We start from the raw sequence: 21,094 nt of genomic DNA, 5'->3' as shown, positions 1-21,094 counted from the left end.
GACACAATATTTTCATATTTGAAAATCAATGTTCATTTGCATTAATTTCCATATCATTCTTGCTCATATGTGGGGAAAAAGTAATGGGAAAGAAATAGAAGAGTTATTCTTCAGCCCAAACATCATTGGGAAGTAGTGTTAACATATATTTATAGCATTTACTGTTTGTTCTTAAGTAAATTACACTAAGCACAAAGCTATCAACTGGATTGTTATAATCTGAGTGAGTTCATAATTTCTGGCAGATTAAGAATTATTTCCTTAAAAAGATTGACAGAGATGCATCACCTTCACTTATGCTGATGTTTCAATTTCATTTAAACAGTCTAAGGTGAATCAATTACTTATATATTGCTTTTTGGGGCATATAGTTTGAGTTCTTGTTTTTCTCAAGATTGATCTTAAGAGGTGAAATCCCTGACTCCCAGCTGTGACTCACCAGTTTGGCAGTACCATCTTCCAATGCCCAGCACAGCCAGCTGACTTTGCTCTGACTACTCTTTCTAGGCCTAACTACCAGTATTCAGCCAAGGCTTTAAGTACTAGTAACCAGACTGTGTGAATGTGAAGTAGATTTTAATATAAGCATGTGCTTAAAATTGGCCCGGAGATAGGGTTTGTGCAGCCTTAAATTTAATGTTAAGTCGTATATATTGTAAAATATAAAGTGGCATAAAGACCTTAGGAAACAGAAGAAAAGAAATCCAATCAGAGAAAAAAAATTAAATATCTATTCTGTATATACAGGCAGGGCATAGAGAGAGACACTCCTTTAGAGAGATACATCATTATCGGTTCTCTTCCATGAAAAGCCCTGTCCACAGTTATTGCAGCATCATAGGATCACACAATGGCTTGGATTGGAAAATACTTAAAAGGCCACCTAATTTCATCCCCCTTTGCCATAGACAGTGACATCTTTCACTACATCAGTGTACTCAGAGCCCTGCCCAACATGTGCGAGGACTCTGGACTCCGGCCGTTTGGATGGATGGATGGATACGAGAGACTCTGAAGGCTGCTCTTAGAATATATGGTTTATTAGAGAGGGTGAAAGGCCCTGCTTGGAGTCACCAGACGTGACACGTGGCAGGCCCTAAGGAGTGGGGGAAGGGAGAGGCAAGAGGTAGGGGCACACAAGATAAGATACAAAGAGGATGTTCCAGGAGAGGGGGAGTTCCAAGAGAGCATCTGGCTCCTCAGGGACTCCTTATCAGGGGGCTTCAAGGTGGGCTGGAACAAGACTTGGGCCAATGGGGTCACAGACACCTGATGCTTCAGGGGAGGGTTATAGGTGTAGGATGAACCATACATTTTGGGGAGTGACATGGAACAGTCCATTTGACCTTTGGACCTATCTGTAGGTAAAGGCATTGTTCAACCAGAAGGGGGGATTGCCTTAATCTTGGCTGTACTATTGTTTTCTACTTGTTCAGTAACTAAGGTTTGGTATCTCAAAACTTGTTGCCATCTCAACCTCTGTATTTTCTAAATCGTTTGCCAGGCAATCATATTTATAAGGCTTTCCTATTTCATCTTCCTCAACAAACATGACCTTGAACATTTTCATGGGGATGGGGCATTCACAGCTACTCTGGACAGCCTGTTCCAGTGCTTCATCACCCTCACAGTAAAGAATTTCTTCCTTATATCTAACATAACCCTGCCCTTTTTTAGCTTAAAGTCATTGCCCCTATCCCCTTTTATTGGAAAATTCTACACAGATAAAACACTGTAGCTTAAAAAGGTAAGTAGCTTTAAACACATCTTTCATTGGCACATGCAGCGTTTAATCAGAGCTGTAAAAGAGATCAAGGAATTTTCCTTGGTCTTGAGAAGGGACAGTTACAGAGATGCCAGATGCTTTGTGGCCATTACAAATCCCACCTCCAGAATCTGTTTCTGCCTTTAAACAGAACAGAACTGACACTGAAACACGCTACTGTGGCACAACAGTCTCTACAGAGCTGCACTAAAATCCTTTGTGTCACCACAATGACAAAACACAATAAAGTAATAATGATACTGATTCAAGAGCATCACAAGTACAAAGTCATGAAAAGAAATGCTATGAAATGCTTTTGGTATTTTTTGCCTCCTGTGCTGTGGCTCCAGGACTACAAAGGTTTATATACACAAAGAGCAAAGCACAGTGGGACTGCTCATGTACCTCGAGTAAAATACAGACTAAGCCTTTGTGGGCCTCTGTTCAGGCTCTCTGCACATTAATTTCTCTAAGATAAATATAGTGTATATTTATATATATATCTATATATATACTGCAATGTAAAGGAATTATTTGCAATGTGAATTTTATTTTGTTTTTACAATACATATCATTCTTGTATTTGGCAAAGGTGTATCAGAGTTCTGGCTCATCATTTATTTTAAATTGGATTTAGTGTCATTCAGTTCAATGCAATGAAAAAACTTCAGATGTGAAATCCCTTGTGAAGGCCTCAGTATTAGAATTGGAGATGCTATGTCTGCCTCAAAGATCCTAATGCAAATGTCTGAAATTTAGTGCATTTTCTTTCTATACTAAACGTTTCAAGTTTTCCCTGGAAGGAGAAATACAAGGTAATGGGAACGACTTCTTCTCTGTCATCTCTTTTTGTCTGTGCCTTCAGGCACCGCTATTTTTCTATGCAGTCACATGCAATAATGCATGTTGGGTGTTCAGTATTTGGGACAGGTATGAATCAGACTGTATGAGCGTTTACCATGAAAAATTACCTGTGTCTGCTACCCTGAGAATTCTGGATAAATCAAATTATCTGATCAGAAATGCATGTGGTTTCCCAGAGGTATGGTACAAACATATGTAAAGATCCTTCAAAATAGTGCAACAACTTTGCATAAATATATCTCTCACCTGTTGCAATACTTCCTAGGAGAACAGGGTATGTATAAACAGTAATATATGTCCAAGGTTCAGCTCAGCATAAAAAATTAATTTTCAGTTCTTCTTCCAATGAAGCTGTTAAAGGTAAAACTAATAACTATCCAGATACTCTTTTTCATACCCGCGGGCCTGGTTCTCAAGACCTTGACATCAAATATGTCAGCTTCACCTCAGTGCCTTCACCTCTCTGCTCCCTTGAGAATGTGACATTAAATGGATTCTGGCTTTGAGTTCCTGACTGTAAGAAGAGACAAATACTGTTGTTCCCAAATGCCCTTATCCAGCTCAAATGAGCTTTGCTTCACAGTGGACTGTGCAAATGTTCCACAGATAATGTTTCACCTCCTTTCCTACTTGCTTTGGTGAGGACTGAAGAAGTGACATGTCACACGTGCTTTCAGGGGCACCCAGTTTAATGGTCACTGAGATGAATGGGATCGGTCATACTTCATAGTGCTAATGCTTAAAGGTAGTGGAGAGCTACCATTGCCTGCATCACCCTGGTTTGTGAGGCTATTGCTGTAGTTAAGGTAGCTAAACTTTTCTTTTGATAAAAGCCTTAGACTTTGGAAGAGAAGAATTTAGATTCTTCTGTACTGCTGTACTGATGCAGAGTGATGGGATCTGCACTGGCTATAAGTTTCCTGGGGCTTTCAAAAGATACAAAGATTGCTATTCAGGACTGTATTCAGGACCTTCAGATGAGGCAAGAACAAAAGTCTCCACAGACCTGAGAAAGCTAAAGCAGTGTGAAATTTTGTCATAAGTGGTAGAGCTGAAACACACAGCAAGAGAGAGCTGAGACTGAAGTGAGGTGTCTGGAAATCAGATCAAGGATGTGACCTCCTTAGATGGATGTAAATCTTTCTGCATCCTAGACAACATTTCAACAGACATGGACTACTTTGGATTTTCTCTACACCCACCTTAGATGAAATACCATTTTTGTGGGTTGGGATTGAATTGTAAGTGTTCTTTGGATGAGGAACTCCAGTCTTTCCCATTTCAAGACAGATTCACAGACAGATACTCAAAAAAATGTGTGACAAAAAATCTCAGTGGCATATTAGTCTAATTATTAGTGCAAATTAAGAGCTATGATTGAGGAAAAAGAAAAAGACAAAAACTAATACAAATAAAAACTGAAAGAAATACATGCGTAAGTTAACAACAACCAGAAATTTTCTTCATTAATTTCAGTGAGGGAAACTAAGACTCAAATCTTTTGGGTCCCTCAAATGTCATCAGAGTTCTCAGCAACCATGTGCTGAGTTGGAATTAGCACATAAAAGTGAGAAAATACATCTGTTCCAATTCTCTGAAGATGGAGATAGATTTATTTCAGAAGAAAAATTAATTTTAAAAGGACTCAACCAGTTTTGCTCCCTACCAGGATGGTCACAGCTCTTTATAATGGCTAAGATTTCTATAGCAGGTAGCTTTTTTTGTATTCCTACTTTGTGAGTGCAAAACTTGGAGCAATGTACAAGAGACTGTTTGCAGAGCAGTTGCTTTGTAAAAATAAAAGTATGAATCTTTAAAGGATAATTAAAAAAAAAACAAGAAAAAATATATAAATTATAGAGTTATAGATTTCCTTCCATGTATGTCATTAATGAGACTGACTTCTACAGTGTTACTTTCAAACCTGATTTGCATTCTGAAATTATGCTCAGAACTAACTAATGAAATCATTAATAATGTGATCTTCCATCTATGCCATGTATTTTTATTTCTTTGGATCATTTTCAGAAATGCCAAGGTCTTCTCTGCTAATACAAATTATCATGAATCATTAAAAATATGTAATTCAGTATAACTTTGTTTTCCAATTATAACTGGAAGGCCTTCTTTGAAATCTAGCTGAATGAACAAGTGAAGCAATGAACTAAGTAAAGCAGTTGAAGTCTGTGGCATTTCTTTTTTGTATTTCAAAGTCCTATTTCAAGATTTTCTCTTCTAAAAATACATAGTCTGCATCTCTTGAATTTCACATTTGTGTGACATTGTATAGCAGCATCTCACCTGCAGCAAGAAAATCGATACAAAAATACAGTTTAACACCACCAGTTCTTCCCAACTGTCACACGTTATTAACACACAATATATGTATGTACCTAATATATATACCTATACTATCTTTTATATATATATATATATATATATATAATTAAGTAAGGTAATATCTGTAAGATACTATTAGCTAGCTAGATAGCTTAGATAGCTAGCTAGATGGATAGATAGCTATTACCTAACATATATTAACTTCTTTGAAGTTTGTATATATTGGCTATGAGCCCTAAGGGATCTCTTGTAATGAAACTTGAGATCACGCTATGTTTATAGCAATGTTTTCATTATAAATTTAATGTAAACTCTTCAGTCTCTGAACTCAGTTTAGAAGCTCAGAGAGGGGATATTGGATGGCCACATAAATTTTTGCAAATGAAAGAGAATAAATAAGGTCTTTACTTCTGTTAGCTAGGAGCTACATTTTTAAAATATGGGTTTATTTATAAGGTCAAGTTGTGAGTTTGTATGAGTGAAAAGTGTCCAAAACCTAGGCACACAAGCAATGTTCAGTGTTATGTATAAAAGAAAAAAAAATTATTTGTGCTTTCCAAGCCCAGTGTCTGGCTGTTGTTGTGGTAAACATATCTCACAAATGCCTTTTCTTTTTTAGACAAAAAAATTTGCAGTCTTTGAAAGGCACACTGGGTTGCTGTCATCATTTATCTGCTTAAAAGCTCTGTGAAGAAGGAAGCAGAGCTGCTCCACATCCCTGTAAATTGTTTTCTCTGCGGATGCACCAAACTTTGAAAACTGAGCACAAGCGTTGAACCTGCAGAACACATTGGTGAGTGTTGCATATTGTCTGAACATTTCTAATTTGTATATATTTAGGGGGGAAAAGTGCCATTTGCAACATTTTTTGTTTGATGATATGACATCTCCATCTTGAAGTTTTCCCAAGCAAACCTGAATGACTCAAAAATGTGTTGGTCAGAGAGGCTGATGACAGAGTCAAAACATGATGTTAGGGTTGTTCTGATATTTTTACATGAACCAAATGTTCTTGAGAAATTACACTCCTTTCAATGTGTAAAATCTTATGAAGATATTCCTGAAATTATATCAGACATGATGTTCTTTATGAGAGCGGGTAAATTCCTCCATCCATCCTCCATTTTCCTCACCTTCCAATGAAGGGAAAACCTTTGCACTTGAGAATTGTCACCTGATCAAAACTTATGGTGAATTTTCATATGCGGGGAAAAATCCTAACTGCCTTGGTTGATGTGTGAAACACTAAAACTCGAGGACTAGAAAACAAGTTTAAGTATCTCTGTGAATGAATTCTAATTTATTATGTAATTTTTCTCTATATTCCTTATACTTGAGAATGTTGTGCATTTTATCAACAGGGAGTTATATATTCCTGGCCATAGCTGACAGCTATAAGGTAGTAAGCCCTGGAGTCCCAATAGAATAGAGAATTAAACATCGATTTGAATTTACAAAACATTCATTTAATCATGCTGACAGCTGAATTTAGCACAAGGATTGCTCTCACAGAGGGTGGAGATACCTCAGCTGGTTCACCAACAACTTGTGGTTAATACGGAGGTCATCACTGGGTAGGGACAGAAGGCTGACCTTTCCCTACCATCAGATTATATTTCAAAGGCATGCTTGCATGAAAAAATGATCAGATATTTTAAATCCCATTTGTTACAATTTACAGTAAAATTGTTTTTTAAAGGCCAAGTAATCCATGAAGACACAGTTTAGCCATTTAAATGGTAACGCCTTTGATAAATTGTCCTGGTTTGTAGTAGAGGATCCAGAAACCATCACCTTGGCTGACCATGGAAGTGTTTTGTGTCCCTGCTACAAATTTGTTCTAATATTTCAGGTAGATAAAATAAATATTCACATTAAATGAATATTTCTTCTTTCTCTGTTTACGTATATGTAAACATCTGTGAAATATGCAAATATCTGTGAAATAATTTCAGGAAAAGTCATACAGCATTTTCTTTTGGAAAGGAGTGTCTTATTTTGTTTGCCATTATTGTAAATAATGTATGGGAAACACTTGGGAGGCACTGATCAAAATACTTTTCTGTTGATAACTTGATTTAGTAGATAAGACAAAAAGCTTTTCTCCTTGAAGCTGTTGGATTAAATGAGTTCAAGGTGAGGGCTAGCTTAGGAATGGTTCCAAAGAAATGAACAGTTTTATTTCTTGTGTAACTTCCACACCATCAAATTCAACACATCCCTGGTAGAAATGTTTGTATTCTTGGCAAAGTGATGAAAAATGACATGAGCTTGATTACACACTATTCTTTCCCAACTACAACCAACGTTTTGGACTCAAGAAAGAGAACTTTATTGATAACTTAACTGCTAATTTACTTTAGAAGCTATACTTTCTGAAGTCACATTATAACTGAGGTGCATTTTCTGACATTAATAATTTAATATTCTATATTTTCAACCTTCCAGCTAAAAAACAAAAATAGAAAAATGCTTAAGTAAATCCACCAGCTACATACCTCCATGAAGGCTGCAGTTTTATTCCATTAAGGATAATATTTAATTAGAAGTAATGCACAGAACTGTTTTCTAATAAACACTGTAAATGTCATATAATTTGATATTTTATTATATTTACTTATATTTACTTGTATTTATCATCTACCTCTATTCATACTGCAATGATTTTTACTTACAGGTCTTTTATTAGTTACCTATCTAAGAAGAAGGGAGTTTCTATACATTTGGGATCCATTTCTTGTACTAAAAAGGGCAAGATTTAATTTCTTTTTTTTTTCCTGTGGGTGCACATTGGATTTAATGGCTTTTCAATTCCCTTTAGTTCTTATGCTCAGCTTCCTTGAAAGTTGCAGGTAGAACTGATAACATGCCATCATTCCCTCAGCACCAGGCCTTATGTTCTAAGTCATAGAGAACAAGGTACAAATCCTTTGGCTCTGCTTTCATTCCTCATTTATACAACACAGTCATAATCAATGAGTACTGTGATCTAAAGAGAAATAATAGCAGCTCCCTAGTGTACCAGAGACAGGTAAGATTGAGATTCAATCTCTTCTAAAGGAATTTCTGTGGTTCTTTCCACTGTCTTGCAGAATAGGTGGTGCCTTACAGCCATAGACTTGTTCCTGCTCTGATTTCTGATAATTTTAATGCACTAGACTTTTCAGCTTTCTACTCTCATAGCTCTGTGCTTGAACTCAGAAAAAAGACCATTAAACACGAGTATTTCAGGCTTAGCATAAATTTCTCATTTGAAATAAGGAGCTATAGGTTAGGAATTCCCTGCACACTGCTTAGCTGTAATTTCAGGGCATGATTAATTTCTCGGTGCAAATCACCAGGCAGACACCCTCAGGGGTTCCGTGCTTCTGCTTAAAGCAGAATATTGAAGCAGAGGAGTGCTCATTCACAGAAGAGATTGTAATTTTACTGTTGACACACATCTGCAAATTTTCTCCATATCGGATGTTTAGATATAAACACGGTTTTCTGGTAAGTTCCTTCCAGATGCTGAAGTCTAAGTTTCAGGATCTCTAGGAAAACGCCATATGAAATGAGAAACCCAGTTTGCAATTGAGATAAATGCGTCAAAATGCAATGGTGTTTCTCAAAACTGCATTGCCAGAGCTCTGCCTTACCCTCCCTCGCATTGCTGATAACCTCTCAGCAGCAGCCCCACGAGCTGGGGAGCATGAAACATTTGCAGCCAGCAACATCTGGTGATAACCTTGGCTGTGACAGACATCATCGCTACCGCCCCGCAAGGCAGGGGCGACCTAGGAGCCCAGCTCACCCAGACCCTGCTGCAGCCGGAGGGGCGGCCACTCAGCTCCTCAGGCGGACATTCTGCCCTTTGGGAATTTCCCTTCTCCCATCCCCTGCCGAGGTGCGACCCTCCCTGCTCCCTCTATCCCTCCCCGCTCCCCCTGTCCCTCCCTGCTCCCTCTGTCCCTCCCTGCTCCCCCTGTCCCTCCCTGCTCCCTCTGTCCCTCTCTGCTCCCCCTGTCCCGCCCTGCTCCCTCTATCCCTCCCCGCTCCCCCTGTCCCTCCCTGCTCCCTCTGTCCCTCCCTGCTCCCCCTGTCCCTCCCTGCTCCCTCTGTCCCTCCCTGCTCCCTCTGTCCCTCCCTGCTCCCTCTGTCCCTCTCTGCTCCCCCTGTCCCGCCCTGCTCCCTCTCTCCCTCCCCGCTCCCCCTGTCCCTCCCTGCTCCCTCTCTCTCTCCCTGCTCCCCCTGTCCCTCCCTGCTCCCTCTGTCCCTCCCTGCTCCCTCTGTCCCTCCCCGCTCCCCCTGTCCCTCCCTGCTCCCTCTCTCCCTCCCTGCTCCCTCTGTCCCTCCCCGCTCCCCCTGTCCCTCCCTGCTCCCTCTCTCCCTCCCTGCTCCCTCTGTCCCTCCCCGCTCCCCCTGTCCCTCCCTGCTCCCTCTGTCCCTCCCTGCTCCCTCTATCCCTCGCAGCCCCGGGCCCGCCCCGCGGAGCCGCCAGGTGGCGCCTCGCGACCGCACTTGGAGCGGAGCCGCGGGTGGGACCGGGAGCGGGAGCGGGGCCGGGAGAGAGATCGGGAACCGGGGTCGGGAGAGCGGCCGGGACGGGCCAGGAGCGAGCCCTGGGACGGGAGCGGGCTTGGGAACGGGTTCCATTCGGAAGTGGGTCAGAGGGAAAGTCCCAGAGTCCTGAAGTGGGTCAGGGAACGGGTCCCAGTTCCGGAGTGGGTCTGGGAGCGGGCCGGGAATCAGGACCCCCCGGGAAGAAATATATTAATAAAGAGGGAGACGCTGCCGCACTTTGGGCGTCGAGTGTGCAGGTACGAGCGTGGGAATGGGGCCTTGCGGTGTGCGGGGCGCAGCCTTACGGCCCGAAGTGCCCCGAGCAACATGTCTTTATTAGTGATTATTATTGTCAGAATCAAAGTCTGTGAATTCCAAAAAGCTCCCAGTAAGTGATGCTGCGTGGTTCGGCCGCAGCGGCGTCCGGTGAGCGCTAATGTGCCGGTGGCATGTTGGAGCAGGGGCGTCCTAGCACGACGGGTTCAAGTAGAAATAATGGCGGGGGGGGGGTGGGGGGGGGGGGGGGGCGAGGCGGCACGGCTCTTCCCTGCCTCCGGTGACACCGGAGAGGCCGTCCCAGTGGGAACATCGCGGCTTGTCGCTGCTGCTCGCGATGTGCCGGGGTGCGGCTCCAAGGCGCAGGGGTGCCTGGCCGGGGCAAGGACTGGGGTGCAGCATTGCCGGCGCTGCCGTGGCAGCACTCATCTCTGGTCCCGGTGTCTGAATCTCTGTCGGGTGCCTGTGCGTGTTGTGTGTGTGCGTGTGTGTGCCGGGGAAGAGGGGAGGAGGGAGGAAGAGGGGTGGTGGTGGTAGCGGCTGGCGGGAGGGGGATGATTATTGGCAATGGGCGGGAGAGAAAGAGGCGACTCCTGTTTCCTTTTCTTTCTGCCAGCGCAATCTCGGCTCATTTTCTCTAAGCTATACAAGTTCACGGACGAGCTATCTAGCCAACCCGCCTCTCCCGTCATGGACCTCCCAGGTAAAAAAGCCGTTCTCGTCCCCGCCGGCTGTTCTTTTTGCAAAATATCATTTTAAATGATAGCAAGAGTAAGGTGCGGGGCTAGGTAGAGATGCCTCTGTGGAAGTGTAGGGGCGATCTCCCAGGAGCGAGATCACCGGGTGTTCTGGTGAACGGGAAAAACTGAGATGCAACTTCAGAGGGAGAAGCCGGGTGAGGCTTTGACTCCTGCGATATGTGTGCATGCCGGGCTGGGAACCGGGGGATATCTAAGCCAGCTGCCTCCTTCTCGCGACTTTGGGGAGTCGCCGGGGTCGGCAGCAGTGGTGGTAGCCTGGCCTGGGGCACAGAAGGCTGGGAAGTACAAATCGGTGCCCGAGCGCGGCAGCCCGCAGGCGGGGAGAGGGCAGCGGCGGCTTCCAGAGCCCGGCCAGGGCGGGAGTGGGGGGTTCGGGGCGCCCCGGCTGCCAGCGAACTCTACAGATAGCGAAGCAGCTCCATCGAGGGGAGAGAGGGCGCGTTACTTATAACAAGAATAAAATTTCCTTCCGTTGTGTCCGGGGCGTTAGGAGATGGACACAAACCAGGCTCGCAGATGTAGTTAATAGTGGGGCTGTGGGAAGAAATGGAGCCGGGTTTTGGAGACCCCATTTGTTGTGGGTCAGGAAAGGGACGGCCCGAGGCAGCCGCAGAATGCTCCGCCGGGGGTTTGGGGATGCAGCGCTGTCCCCTCCTCCCCGCTGGGATTACGGCAGGCTGCTGGGGAACCGGAGAAAGAGGGAACACCGGGCAGCCAGGTATCTCCCAGACCTGTTGTACTCCCTGAGGCGCCGGGGGCGGGGAGGGGGAGCCCGCCGGGCGGCGTGGTGCCGGCTCCCAGCTGCCCGCTGCTGTGCTTCACTGCCGCCTTTCCCCTTGGCAGGCTGCTGCGTGCCGCCCGCCCTCTGAGAAGGCTCCTTCGCCCCGCGCAGAGGAGGAGGCGGAGGAGGAGAAGAAGGGGAGGAAGGCGCGGCCGCAGCCGCCGCTGCCCAGCCGCCGTCCCGCAGAGCGCTGGCCGCAGGGCGCCGCGGCGGCAGCAGGCGCGCAGCCCCCTCCGCCTCCCCGCGGCCGCCCGCCCGCGGCGGCGGCGCGGGGCGCCCGCATGTCGGCGGCGATCCGGAGCGGCGGCGGCGGCGGTCCGGCGCCGGGCATGGGGCGGCGGCGGCGGGGGGCGCTGCCGGAGCCGGCGGGCGGCTGCTCCTGCTGCCTGGCGGCGGCGCTGCCGCTGCTGCTGCTGCTGCTGCCCGCCGGGTGCCCGGTGCGGGCGCAGAACGACACGGAGCCCATCGTCCTGGAGGGAAAGTGCCTGGTGGTCTGCGACTCCAGCCCCTCGGCCGACGGCGCCATCACCTCCTCCCTGGGGATCTCGGTGCGCTCGGGCAGCGCCAAGGTGGCCTTCTCGGCCACCCGCAGCACCAACCACGAGCCCTCCGAGATGAGCAACCGCACCATGACCATCTACTTCGACCAGGTCAGGCGCTGCCTGCTTCGCCTTCGCTACCCCTTGTCCCCGCGCCTTGCGCGGGCATCCCCCGCCCCTGCCTCCCCCTGGCTGCACCCGTATTCTCCTCCTGGTTCCCGCTCCATCTGTTAATCCCGACCCACCCGCTCAATAGCAACTTCACGTCTCAACGGCCCAGAAAGACTTCGGAAAGTTCTTTCAGGTAGCTGCAGGGCTTTCCTAGGGTGGTACCGGGGGTGAGCACGCTGGCTTCTTGTCCGGTCACAATCGCTAGGACGGAGACAGCTTTAACGTGAAAGTCTGTGCCTCGGACGCGTGCGGGGGCGCCTTGCGGCCAAGGATTGCCTCGGCCAGCCAGGAGCGACTCGGGGGAAGGGCGTACATCCCTCCTTCTGTGCGAATTCAGAGAGGTACCGATGAGGAGTCGCCGGATCTGCCTGTTCGGAGCGCATTTGGCAATGTCACAGCATCTCTCAGAGGGAGGGAGGGATGAGGAAGAAGAGGGTGTTTCCCGCGTTATCGGACGAGGCAAACGGTGTCCCCGGCGGGCTATATCGGAATGGTGTTATCCCGCACGGCGTACGCCGGGCAGAGCAGCGAACAGCCCTAGCCCTGCCTGCTTGTCCTGCCCCGTGCCCCTGCCTCGTCGCACCGCTTCCCTCCTGGAGACAAAACCCCGTCCATCCACTTTATTTTTGCGGTGAAATTTCCTTTTTTCCTACCGCCTCTGACTCCTGAAGTAGTATTGAAGAGTCAGCCAAAATTAGCATACCAGACTGTTTTCTTTGGACTTGTTTATTTTTTGGTTTCTTGGGTTATTTGTTTGGTTTTTTTACCTGTCTGGTTGTCATTTATCTGTCTACCTGTTCCTCTTAATGGGTTTGCACAGGCATTCGTTGCATACAAGATCTCATAAAATCAGATCAGTAGAGGAAAAAAAAAAACCAAAACAAAAATCAAACCCCCAACTTGCTAAATATATAGCATATTTTAGACGCTTTACCCGGCAATGTGCAGTTCCTGGGAGTTTGAAGACATTTTCTCGGCACTCCCGCAATAAGGTTTTTTAATTCATTTTTTTGTTCCTTTTTTGAGGGAAGATATAGACTTTGGCTGTTTGGGAGGAAAGGCTTGGGATGTGGAGGGTGGGAGGGGGGGAATGGTGTTTTTTTTTTTTTTTCTCCTGCTTCGTATTTTTTCATTAAAGCAGAATTTTAGCCAGCAAACTGAGCGTGACGGGTGTGTCCCGGGGGTGGGCACGGCGGAGCGGCCGGCTCGGGCACACCCGCACGCCGGACGGCATCGCCACCGACCCGCAGGTTCTCAGCCCTCCGCCCGAGCCTTCTGGTGCCTTTTGAACCAAAGCCAGGGCCCCGTCAGATCGGCGGGATCGGCAGGGTGCGGCCGCCGCTTCCGAACGGGGCTTTGCACATCTGGCGGCGTGCTCAACTCTTCATTTTTTTTTTTTCTTTTTTGTTTTGTTTTGTTTAAAAAAAAAATTGAAATGTATGACAAATTAATGTTATTGCCCGGATGGAGGAAAAGGCCCATCCGAGCCTCCTGAGGAGCGTGTGTGGGCCAAGTGGCACAGCCCTCCAGAGGGACAGAGAGACATGAGCCGGCAGATGTTGCTGTTGCTGAGCGCCGTCTCTCCTCCTTTGCCCCTCTCTGCAGTGCAGTTTTAGTTCAACTCGAGACCAGCCCTGATTTCAGTAGTGCTATCTAAAAACCATACATTTCTATTATGAGATAATGACTTTTGGTATTTTTTCCTACTTTTTTTTCCCTCCCTCCTTCCCTCCATTTCACACTCCTCCTCCTCCTCCTTCTGCCACCTTTGCTTTATTGACAGCTCAGTGTGGACATTTGCACTTCATCTGACATGCTTTGGAGATAATTTTTGTGTAACTAAATTGCTTTATTAACTATGATGCCTTTTAAATGCCTCTGCAACTTGATTCCATTCCCCTGCCATGCACTTGTGCTGCAAATGCCATTTTGACTATGCTTTATGTTGGTCATTGAGCTCATGTCAGATTTTTGCTGGTGTTTCCCTAAGGTGGAGTCTGATTTCTCTGATTTCTCTCTCTCTCTCTCTCTCCTTTTCTTTGTTCTGTTTTATTTGTTTATATTCCAGGTATTAGTTAATATTGGCAACCATTTTGATCTTACTTCCAGTATATTTGTAGCACCAAGAAAAGGGATATATAGTTTCAGTTTCCACGTGGTCAAGGTCTATAACAGACAAACCATCCAGGTGGGTTGTAATTGAAAAAAGATGCTGTCTTTCCTTTCCTTTCATTTTCTTTTCTTTTTTTTTTTTTCTTCAAATGCTCATTTCTAGACTAATATTTAAAAAAACTGCAGAAGTTGAAGAATGAGATTATGGGTTATTTTTAAAGGGTCTATATACATGACAGAAATCACACATTGCCTGTTTCCTTATCTTAATTCAACCTAGATTCTGACTTGTACAAAAGTTTTGTGATGTGCACAGGGCAAAAAAAGCCATTGAGAGTATTGAGAAAACTCAGATTCTGTCTCTTTGCACTTTTTTAGGTAAGTTTAATGCAAAACGGCTACCCAGTGATTTCAGCTTTTGCAGGGGATCAGGACGTCACCAGAGAAGCAGCCAGCAATGGGGTTTTGCTCCTCATGGAAAGAGAAGACAAAGTGCATCTCAAACTGGAAAGGGGTAACCTCATGGGAGGGTGGAAATATTCAACCTTTTCTGGCTTCTTAGTCTTTCCACTATAAAAGAAGGCCAAATAGGAGACAGATCCATGAGCCGGAGCAAGGATTCAATTGTTAATGACACCCTGAACTTGACAGCACATGACAGTATTTTCAGTCACCCCGTCAGACTGTCACGGTAGAAGAATGATAACCTTCTAAACTCCAACATTTGCTTTGAATATTGACAATTCCTTGGAACCTGCGCCTCTAATTAGTTTTAGACGACAGTGATCTTTAGGAGAAATGAAATTATCGACCTGAGCAATTTGTACCTGTGATTGTAAAGTCAATTTTGGATTTTATTGTTGGGATCATTGACTTTCTTATTGTTTTTATTTTTATCTCTCTTTCATTTTTACCTCTTTTTCTTTCTCTCGTTGTTGTCCCGATGAAACAAATAACTCGGACCACAAAATTACTTTGTCAAAGGCTCACTCCAGAGCCAGAAGAATGAAGTGTTCAGCCCAATGAGGTGTTCTTCCATGCTTTATTTCTTTGTGTTGTATAGCCTTAAGGAAAAAAAGAAAAAAAAAAAGAAAAAAAAAAAAGGAAAAAAAAAAAGAATGGCTTCAGTCTCAGTCCTGTATTTTTCTGGGGGAGGGGGATTCTGGACATTACTGTGTCAAGAAGTGCTTTATCCAGTGAAGCAAAATTTGCACGATTGGAACCTTATTTGTGTTGTTCGTGTTTTTCATCAACTTTTTATTTTTCCTGATTTTTGTTTGTGTGTGCTAAAAATATAAGCTAGATTGATCAATAAGGCAAAACAAAGCACATATATACCCTGTAGCTCCAAGTAAAGCTAACCAGTGAACAATTCTGTCTGCACTTTCCAGCTGATCTTTATAGACCTATTTAGAGAGAGAGAAAGAGAGAGAAAGAACGAGAGAGCTACATGATCCTTCAATTGCAATCTGGAAACCAGTAAAGGAACTGACATTTCTCAATTGCCCTGACATTTCTAGAAGCAGCAGTGGAGGCTTTGAATATCTTCCTGACCATACCATAAAATATATACTTTCTTTTCATTACCATATTTTGGGTGGTTTTTCCTGATATTTATTTGATATATTTGTCCACTAATGCTTGAGTATTCATTGTGGGAGTGCAGAGAGATAGCAGAGCAAATTTTTCCTCTTCCAAATTAAATAAAACCATCTCCACTTGAGGTGTCTGAGACAAGTATTGGAGGAGTAGACACAAGCATCTTTGACAGCCTTAGGGAGAGGAGCCTCAGAGGGAGAAGGGCTTCAGAGGATCAAAAAATGCTCCAGAAGTTGGCCATGCATATATTCACCCTCTCTGCTCTTCCCAACATAAATGGCCACACAGTTCTAGGAGTGGACTTATATCAATATTGAACACTGAGAAAATTATTATCCCAATCAACAAGAGGTAAAATATCAGGCCATTATCAATGGTGTCCTTTTGCCTCATTCTCAATAAATAGATCCTGTTTCTTCAGTTTGTTTTTTTTTTTTTTTTTGTTTGTTTGGTTGGTTGGTTGTTTTTTTTTTTTGTTTGTTGGGGTTTTTGGGTTTCTTAAAGTGGTGTACTAGACAATATGCTGAGGAAAATCTTGTTTGAGGAGATCCAGAAGGAATGTTTATTTTATAGAATTTTTATCAACATTTATTGAATTTTAAATGTTTCATTTTACTATGAATCCCCTAAGGGTGGATGTGCATAAGAATTTATTTTTGTCGAATTTACTCCACTTCCACAAGCAAGTATAACGGAAAGGCATTTTCAGGAAAACGCTGGTAACTACATTGTATTTCAAAATAATGGTGGACATGTCATTTTCATTGTAAATTTATCATTCAAGGGACAAAATTAAAGTAATATATTCTTAAAAAACCCTTATCTGTGTTGCTTATATACCTCAGATGACTAAAATATAAGCCAATTTAATATTTAACATTTTTGTGCATTTTCACCATTGATGTGGTTTGTTTGCTTTGCTGTTTCACTTTGCCAGTTACTTAATGGATTTGTGGTTGTTGGGTTTTTTTAATGGGTTGCATTTTTCTAGTTCCTCTTTGTGCTTTGGCATGACTGCAATGTTTCTAGTTGCAAAATATCACAGGGCTAAGTTTAAGTACATGAAATAAAACCTGAGTCAGCAGCAACCTTTTTATATTAAAATACAATAAATACAGTTGTCTTAATGGTAGACATTGTAAAACTACTTTTTTGTGTTTACAACTAGATTGTGTCACTCAAGGAAACAGAAACTGAGGTGGGTTCAAGTGCCCAAAATTTTAATTTCTACTATATTTTTAATTTAAAATAAAAATACTCAGTCAAAATAATTTAAAATAAGAATGACTCAGTTTTATTTTAAAATTCTGCCTACCGTAATCACATTCAGTTTTTTAATTTATTTCCGTTCATTTGGCTTGAATAAGGCAATGACATCTTAGTTCTGGCTCTCTCCTAAGCTAAATGAGGCCAATAGCAATGTTTTCCTTAGAACTGTCCTTGGAAGTTTCTTTGGCCATTGAAGGTGTATAATCTGAATATCTCAGTTCATGTATTCAAGCTCAGTAATCTTGACTGTGTTTTTTAACAAATATGTTTATATGATAGCCAATCTTTTGTCTTTAAAGAAGGTATCTCATACAATGCCACTTTCCCTCTGCTACTCTTGTGTCCTTCATGCTAAACGATAGAGATAGGACTCTTATATAAACAGTTAAAATAAATGGACAATGTGGAGTAAATTCTTATTGTACACTAATTGCAATAATTTTTTTTTTCCTTTCATGTTCTTTGCAGTATTTATTACCTTTTCCCTTTTAATTTTGCATCTGGGTTTGAGAACGTGCAATCTACTTGCTATTGGAAATGGTAGAAATGTTGATGTATAGATAAGGTGTGGATATCATGATATATTTTATGTTGGAGGGGAAAAATGTACGACCACAGCATTGGAGATTGCAGGAACTATGAAATCAGAATGATTAAAGGAGCCTCCCAGTACATTAAGAGTAGGCTTATAGAAAATAATTTCTATAAATAAATAGTTTGGGTACCATTCAGAGTTGATTTAAGTTTAATGTTGAGGGGCACCACGAGAGTTAGAAGTGTAAAACACGTGGTAGAGAAGTAGACCAGTGGCACCATAACGACTGGATCCCGTGGGAGCAATAGCACAAGACCCCTTCCAAAAGCTTTCAAGGTTTGTAACAGTTGTAATATATTACTATGAATCTACTGTCTGTTTGACTGCTTCCCTTCCAGGGAACAATCTGTACCCGGGTGCTGTTGGTGTTCACTCTTTTAGTACTTCTTCAGTCTACTTACGGCAGGGTGGAAGCCAGGAGCTGTATTAGGGATGATAAAATCCCATCATATATCATTGCCTTCCTCTGAGTTTTATATCCATGGTTTGAACAGTCTCGCCAGAGAGCCTGTGTGCTCTCACCTCCCCCTGAGATAGTGGGTGTGATGGATGTGTGGTGTAGCTCATTACTGGTCAGCATCTTGAAAGCTGGAGCTGTGGGAGGAGGAGAGAGACAGGACATGAAACTAAGGAGTTGTTTAGAAGTTACATTGTGTTTGTCAGCTGTGACTTTTTTAACTTTTAAAGAGAACATTTTGTTTTTATTGACCAAAATTTGCTTATTGGACAATCTGTTAAAGTAGAAGATAGGCTAAAAGGGCCTGTTTACTGTGGATGTATTCAGAAATAGCTAAAAGTGGTTTCTTGTACTTCTAATGTGAGATTGGTTTTTGGAATAAGTAGAGTCACAGGTAGCATCGTTTAAAAATAGCTCTTATGATTAATAGTCTGCTTTGTTCCAGGCAAACTTTCTAGTGTTAATGAGCACTCAAATAACATTGTCATTACTACACTTAATATTCATGTGAAGTGACTTATCATTAAGCAGTTATACATAACTAAATACAATCAATTACCCTCTTTTAATATATTGTTGAAAGGCCAAGGAATGTCTTTGAGTCATTGCATAGTTTCTAGATTTAGGACCACTTACTGTCTTGAAAAATTGTTCCAGGGTCATGTATGATGGGGAGTCATGCCAAATTTTTAAACATGGTAGTAAACTATGATACATTGTAAAATACATATTTTCTTAGTAGAGTGGCTTCTTTTATTTGACATGATTTCACCTGTCAGAATGCTTAAAATAAAACTTTTTGATTCCTGGCCACCTGTTAATTAGATCACATTTGGAGTTTATAAATTCCTGAGAATTTTTGATGACTGTAGTTATACACAGACTAAGTGGCTGGCTAGATGATAGACAAGCATTTAGATACATATATATAAGTATCAGTAAAATTCAAGTGTTCCATATTGAAATAAATATGTTGTCATGTCAGCTAAGAGGCTGATCTTGCTTGTCTCACTCACTTCAGTAAAGTCCATTCCTCTTATGAACGAACTTTATTTGAGTGCCTCTTAACATTGAATTTGCACCAACTGTAAATGTTATCTAATCAATTTATTTACATTTATTACTTTGTATAAACCTACTCTTAATGTGCAGGAAAGCTCTTTCAGTTGTTATCACATCATAATCCCTGTTGCAATCTCCAGAGTCTCTGTTCCCCCTCTAACAAAAAATATATCAGGATATCTGCACCTTATAAATATACCAAAATATCTACTGTTTTCAATAACAAGTGAGTGGAGCTTATGAAAAACATTAGTATCATTGAGCTTGAATTGTATGGTTTGGATTTGGTCATGATCTACCATTATGTTAATTTAAAAATCAGTGACAGTAATCAGTGCAAACCTTTAATTTGCACAACTATTAATTTTAATTAACTTTATTAATTAACTTTAGTTAACACAACTATTCTTGGGTGTTGAGGTATTTCAACACTAATCATACTTCTGATAAGTAAAGGCCTACAAATATATTTTGAATGCATGTTTTAAATCAGTCCCCAAACTAGTCATGTTTATGGTCTTATCTAAAATAATCATGATATATTTTTTCTTATTTCCTATTGCCAATAAAATCTAAAGACCACTAATTGCACTTAATGTTATTTGGGTGTCATAATGAAAATACAATTTACATACCAAGTATATCTAAAATCTCCTGTTTCTTAGCTCATATAGCTTAACCTATTTAGTGAATCATCTCTGCTATTCGTCAGCAAAATAAAGTTGCCTAACTTGCTGGTTCCCTGCAGATCACATACAACAGATGGTGTAAATAATGACATAGCAAAACATGGAGAAGCAAATAATGACTATAAATTCTGCACCAAAAAAAAAAAAAAATAATCTGCATCAACAGAAATTCAGGTCTTATTGACAAATGCTTCAAACTTCATAAAATATCAAAATTAATTTTTTAAACTAATCTTTCTGATTAATACTACTTCCATTGTAATAAAGTGTTATTTTTGCTATGGGAATAAAAAAAAATTAAATTGTTTTGTGAGATCAGCTGTATTAAAAGACTCTTGCTCAGCATATCGATAAATTCAGTGCTATAAATTTAATCAAAACCTAAGTTCATCAATTAGTAATTAGTAGTTATCATGAGACATTGTCATTTCTGCTGATATAATTAAATTAATTAAAATTAATTCTTTTAAATACTTTTAGTTTTCAGTGTGTGAATATACACAAAAGTGCACACATACATATGTATATATACACATGCATGTAAAATATATTTTAGCTAGGAATGGACTGAGAGAGCTGGTATTTTTTTTTAGTTTGCAGTTTGACCTTCCTTTCTCTGAAGCATTGTCTCAACAAATTGATTTTTATTTTATTTGTTGTCATTCTATACCTAAACCTGTTTATCTTTGCTTACATATAAGACTACCCAGAGTAATAGCAAATAGCAGTATATATTTCAGTGTCTGAGGGCTGCCACAGTTTAGGTAATATTAGGGCAAAGTGAAGCATACAGTTATTAATGAAAGACTTAAATACCTCAAGTTCTATAGAAAGCTTTTGGGATGAGTAAAACTTTAGTGCTGTGTGGGAATTGCTTTGAAAAGACATACAGGGAGGCCACAGCTCGAGCTTCAGTTTGTCCTTCTATTGGCACCAGATGGGAAACTTTTGATATTCTTTAAAACTGAAAGCAAACATGTCCCTATACTTAGTTTAGCAACAGTAATCCTTATATGCTGACTTAAATTCGATTATGTTAGTTTATGTCTAAAGAGATGCATTACATTGTCACATGTTAGAACTAAGAATACAGAGACTACAGTGGACAAAGGATAAAGAGTTCTCCAACTTTTTTCACTAAAAGAAATAACTTAGCACAGAACATATGTTGCTCCATAAGACTTTTGTGACAATGAAAATATGGAAGAAATTATTTGAAAATAATCTTTCAAACTCTTTTTTATTGTTACTGGCAGCAGAGTTTTCTCAGAC

At 42.0% G+C, this 21,094-nt stretch overlaps 1 protein-coding gene across 1 annotated transcript; it reads left to right on the top strand.

Annotated features, from left to right (window-relative positions):
- Window positions 1-11,643: 11,643 nt before the first annotated feature.
- CBLN2 (cerebellin 2 precursor) lies at window positions 11,644-19,719 on the top strand. The gene is made up of 3 exons (XM_077784565.1): window positions 11,644-11,979; window positions 14,108-14,227; window positions 14,530-19,719. The coding sequence occupies exons 1-3, from the start codon at window positions 11,659-11,661 to the stop codon at window positions 14,725-14,727; spliced, it is 639 nt and encodes a 212-aa protein (XP_077640691.1). The 5' UTR covers window positions 11,644-11,658; the 3' UTR covers window positions 14,728-19,719.
- Window positions 19,720-21,094: the final 1,375 nt, after the last annotated feature.

Source organism: Lonchura striata, chromosome 1, assembly GCF_046129695.1.
Source record: "Lonchura striata isolate bLonStr1 chromosome 1, bLonStr1.mat, whole genome shotgun sequence".
Taxonomy (NCBI): domain Eukaryota; kingdom Metazoa; phylum Chordata; class Aves; order Passeriformes; family Estrildidae; genus Lonchura; species Lonchura striata.
Note: the sequence above shows the minus strand (reverse complement) of the source record. Positions and strands in the feature narration are given on the sequence as shown.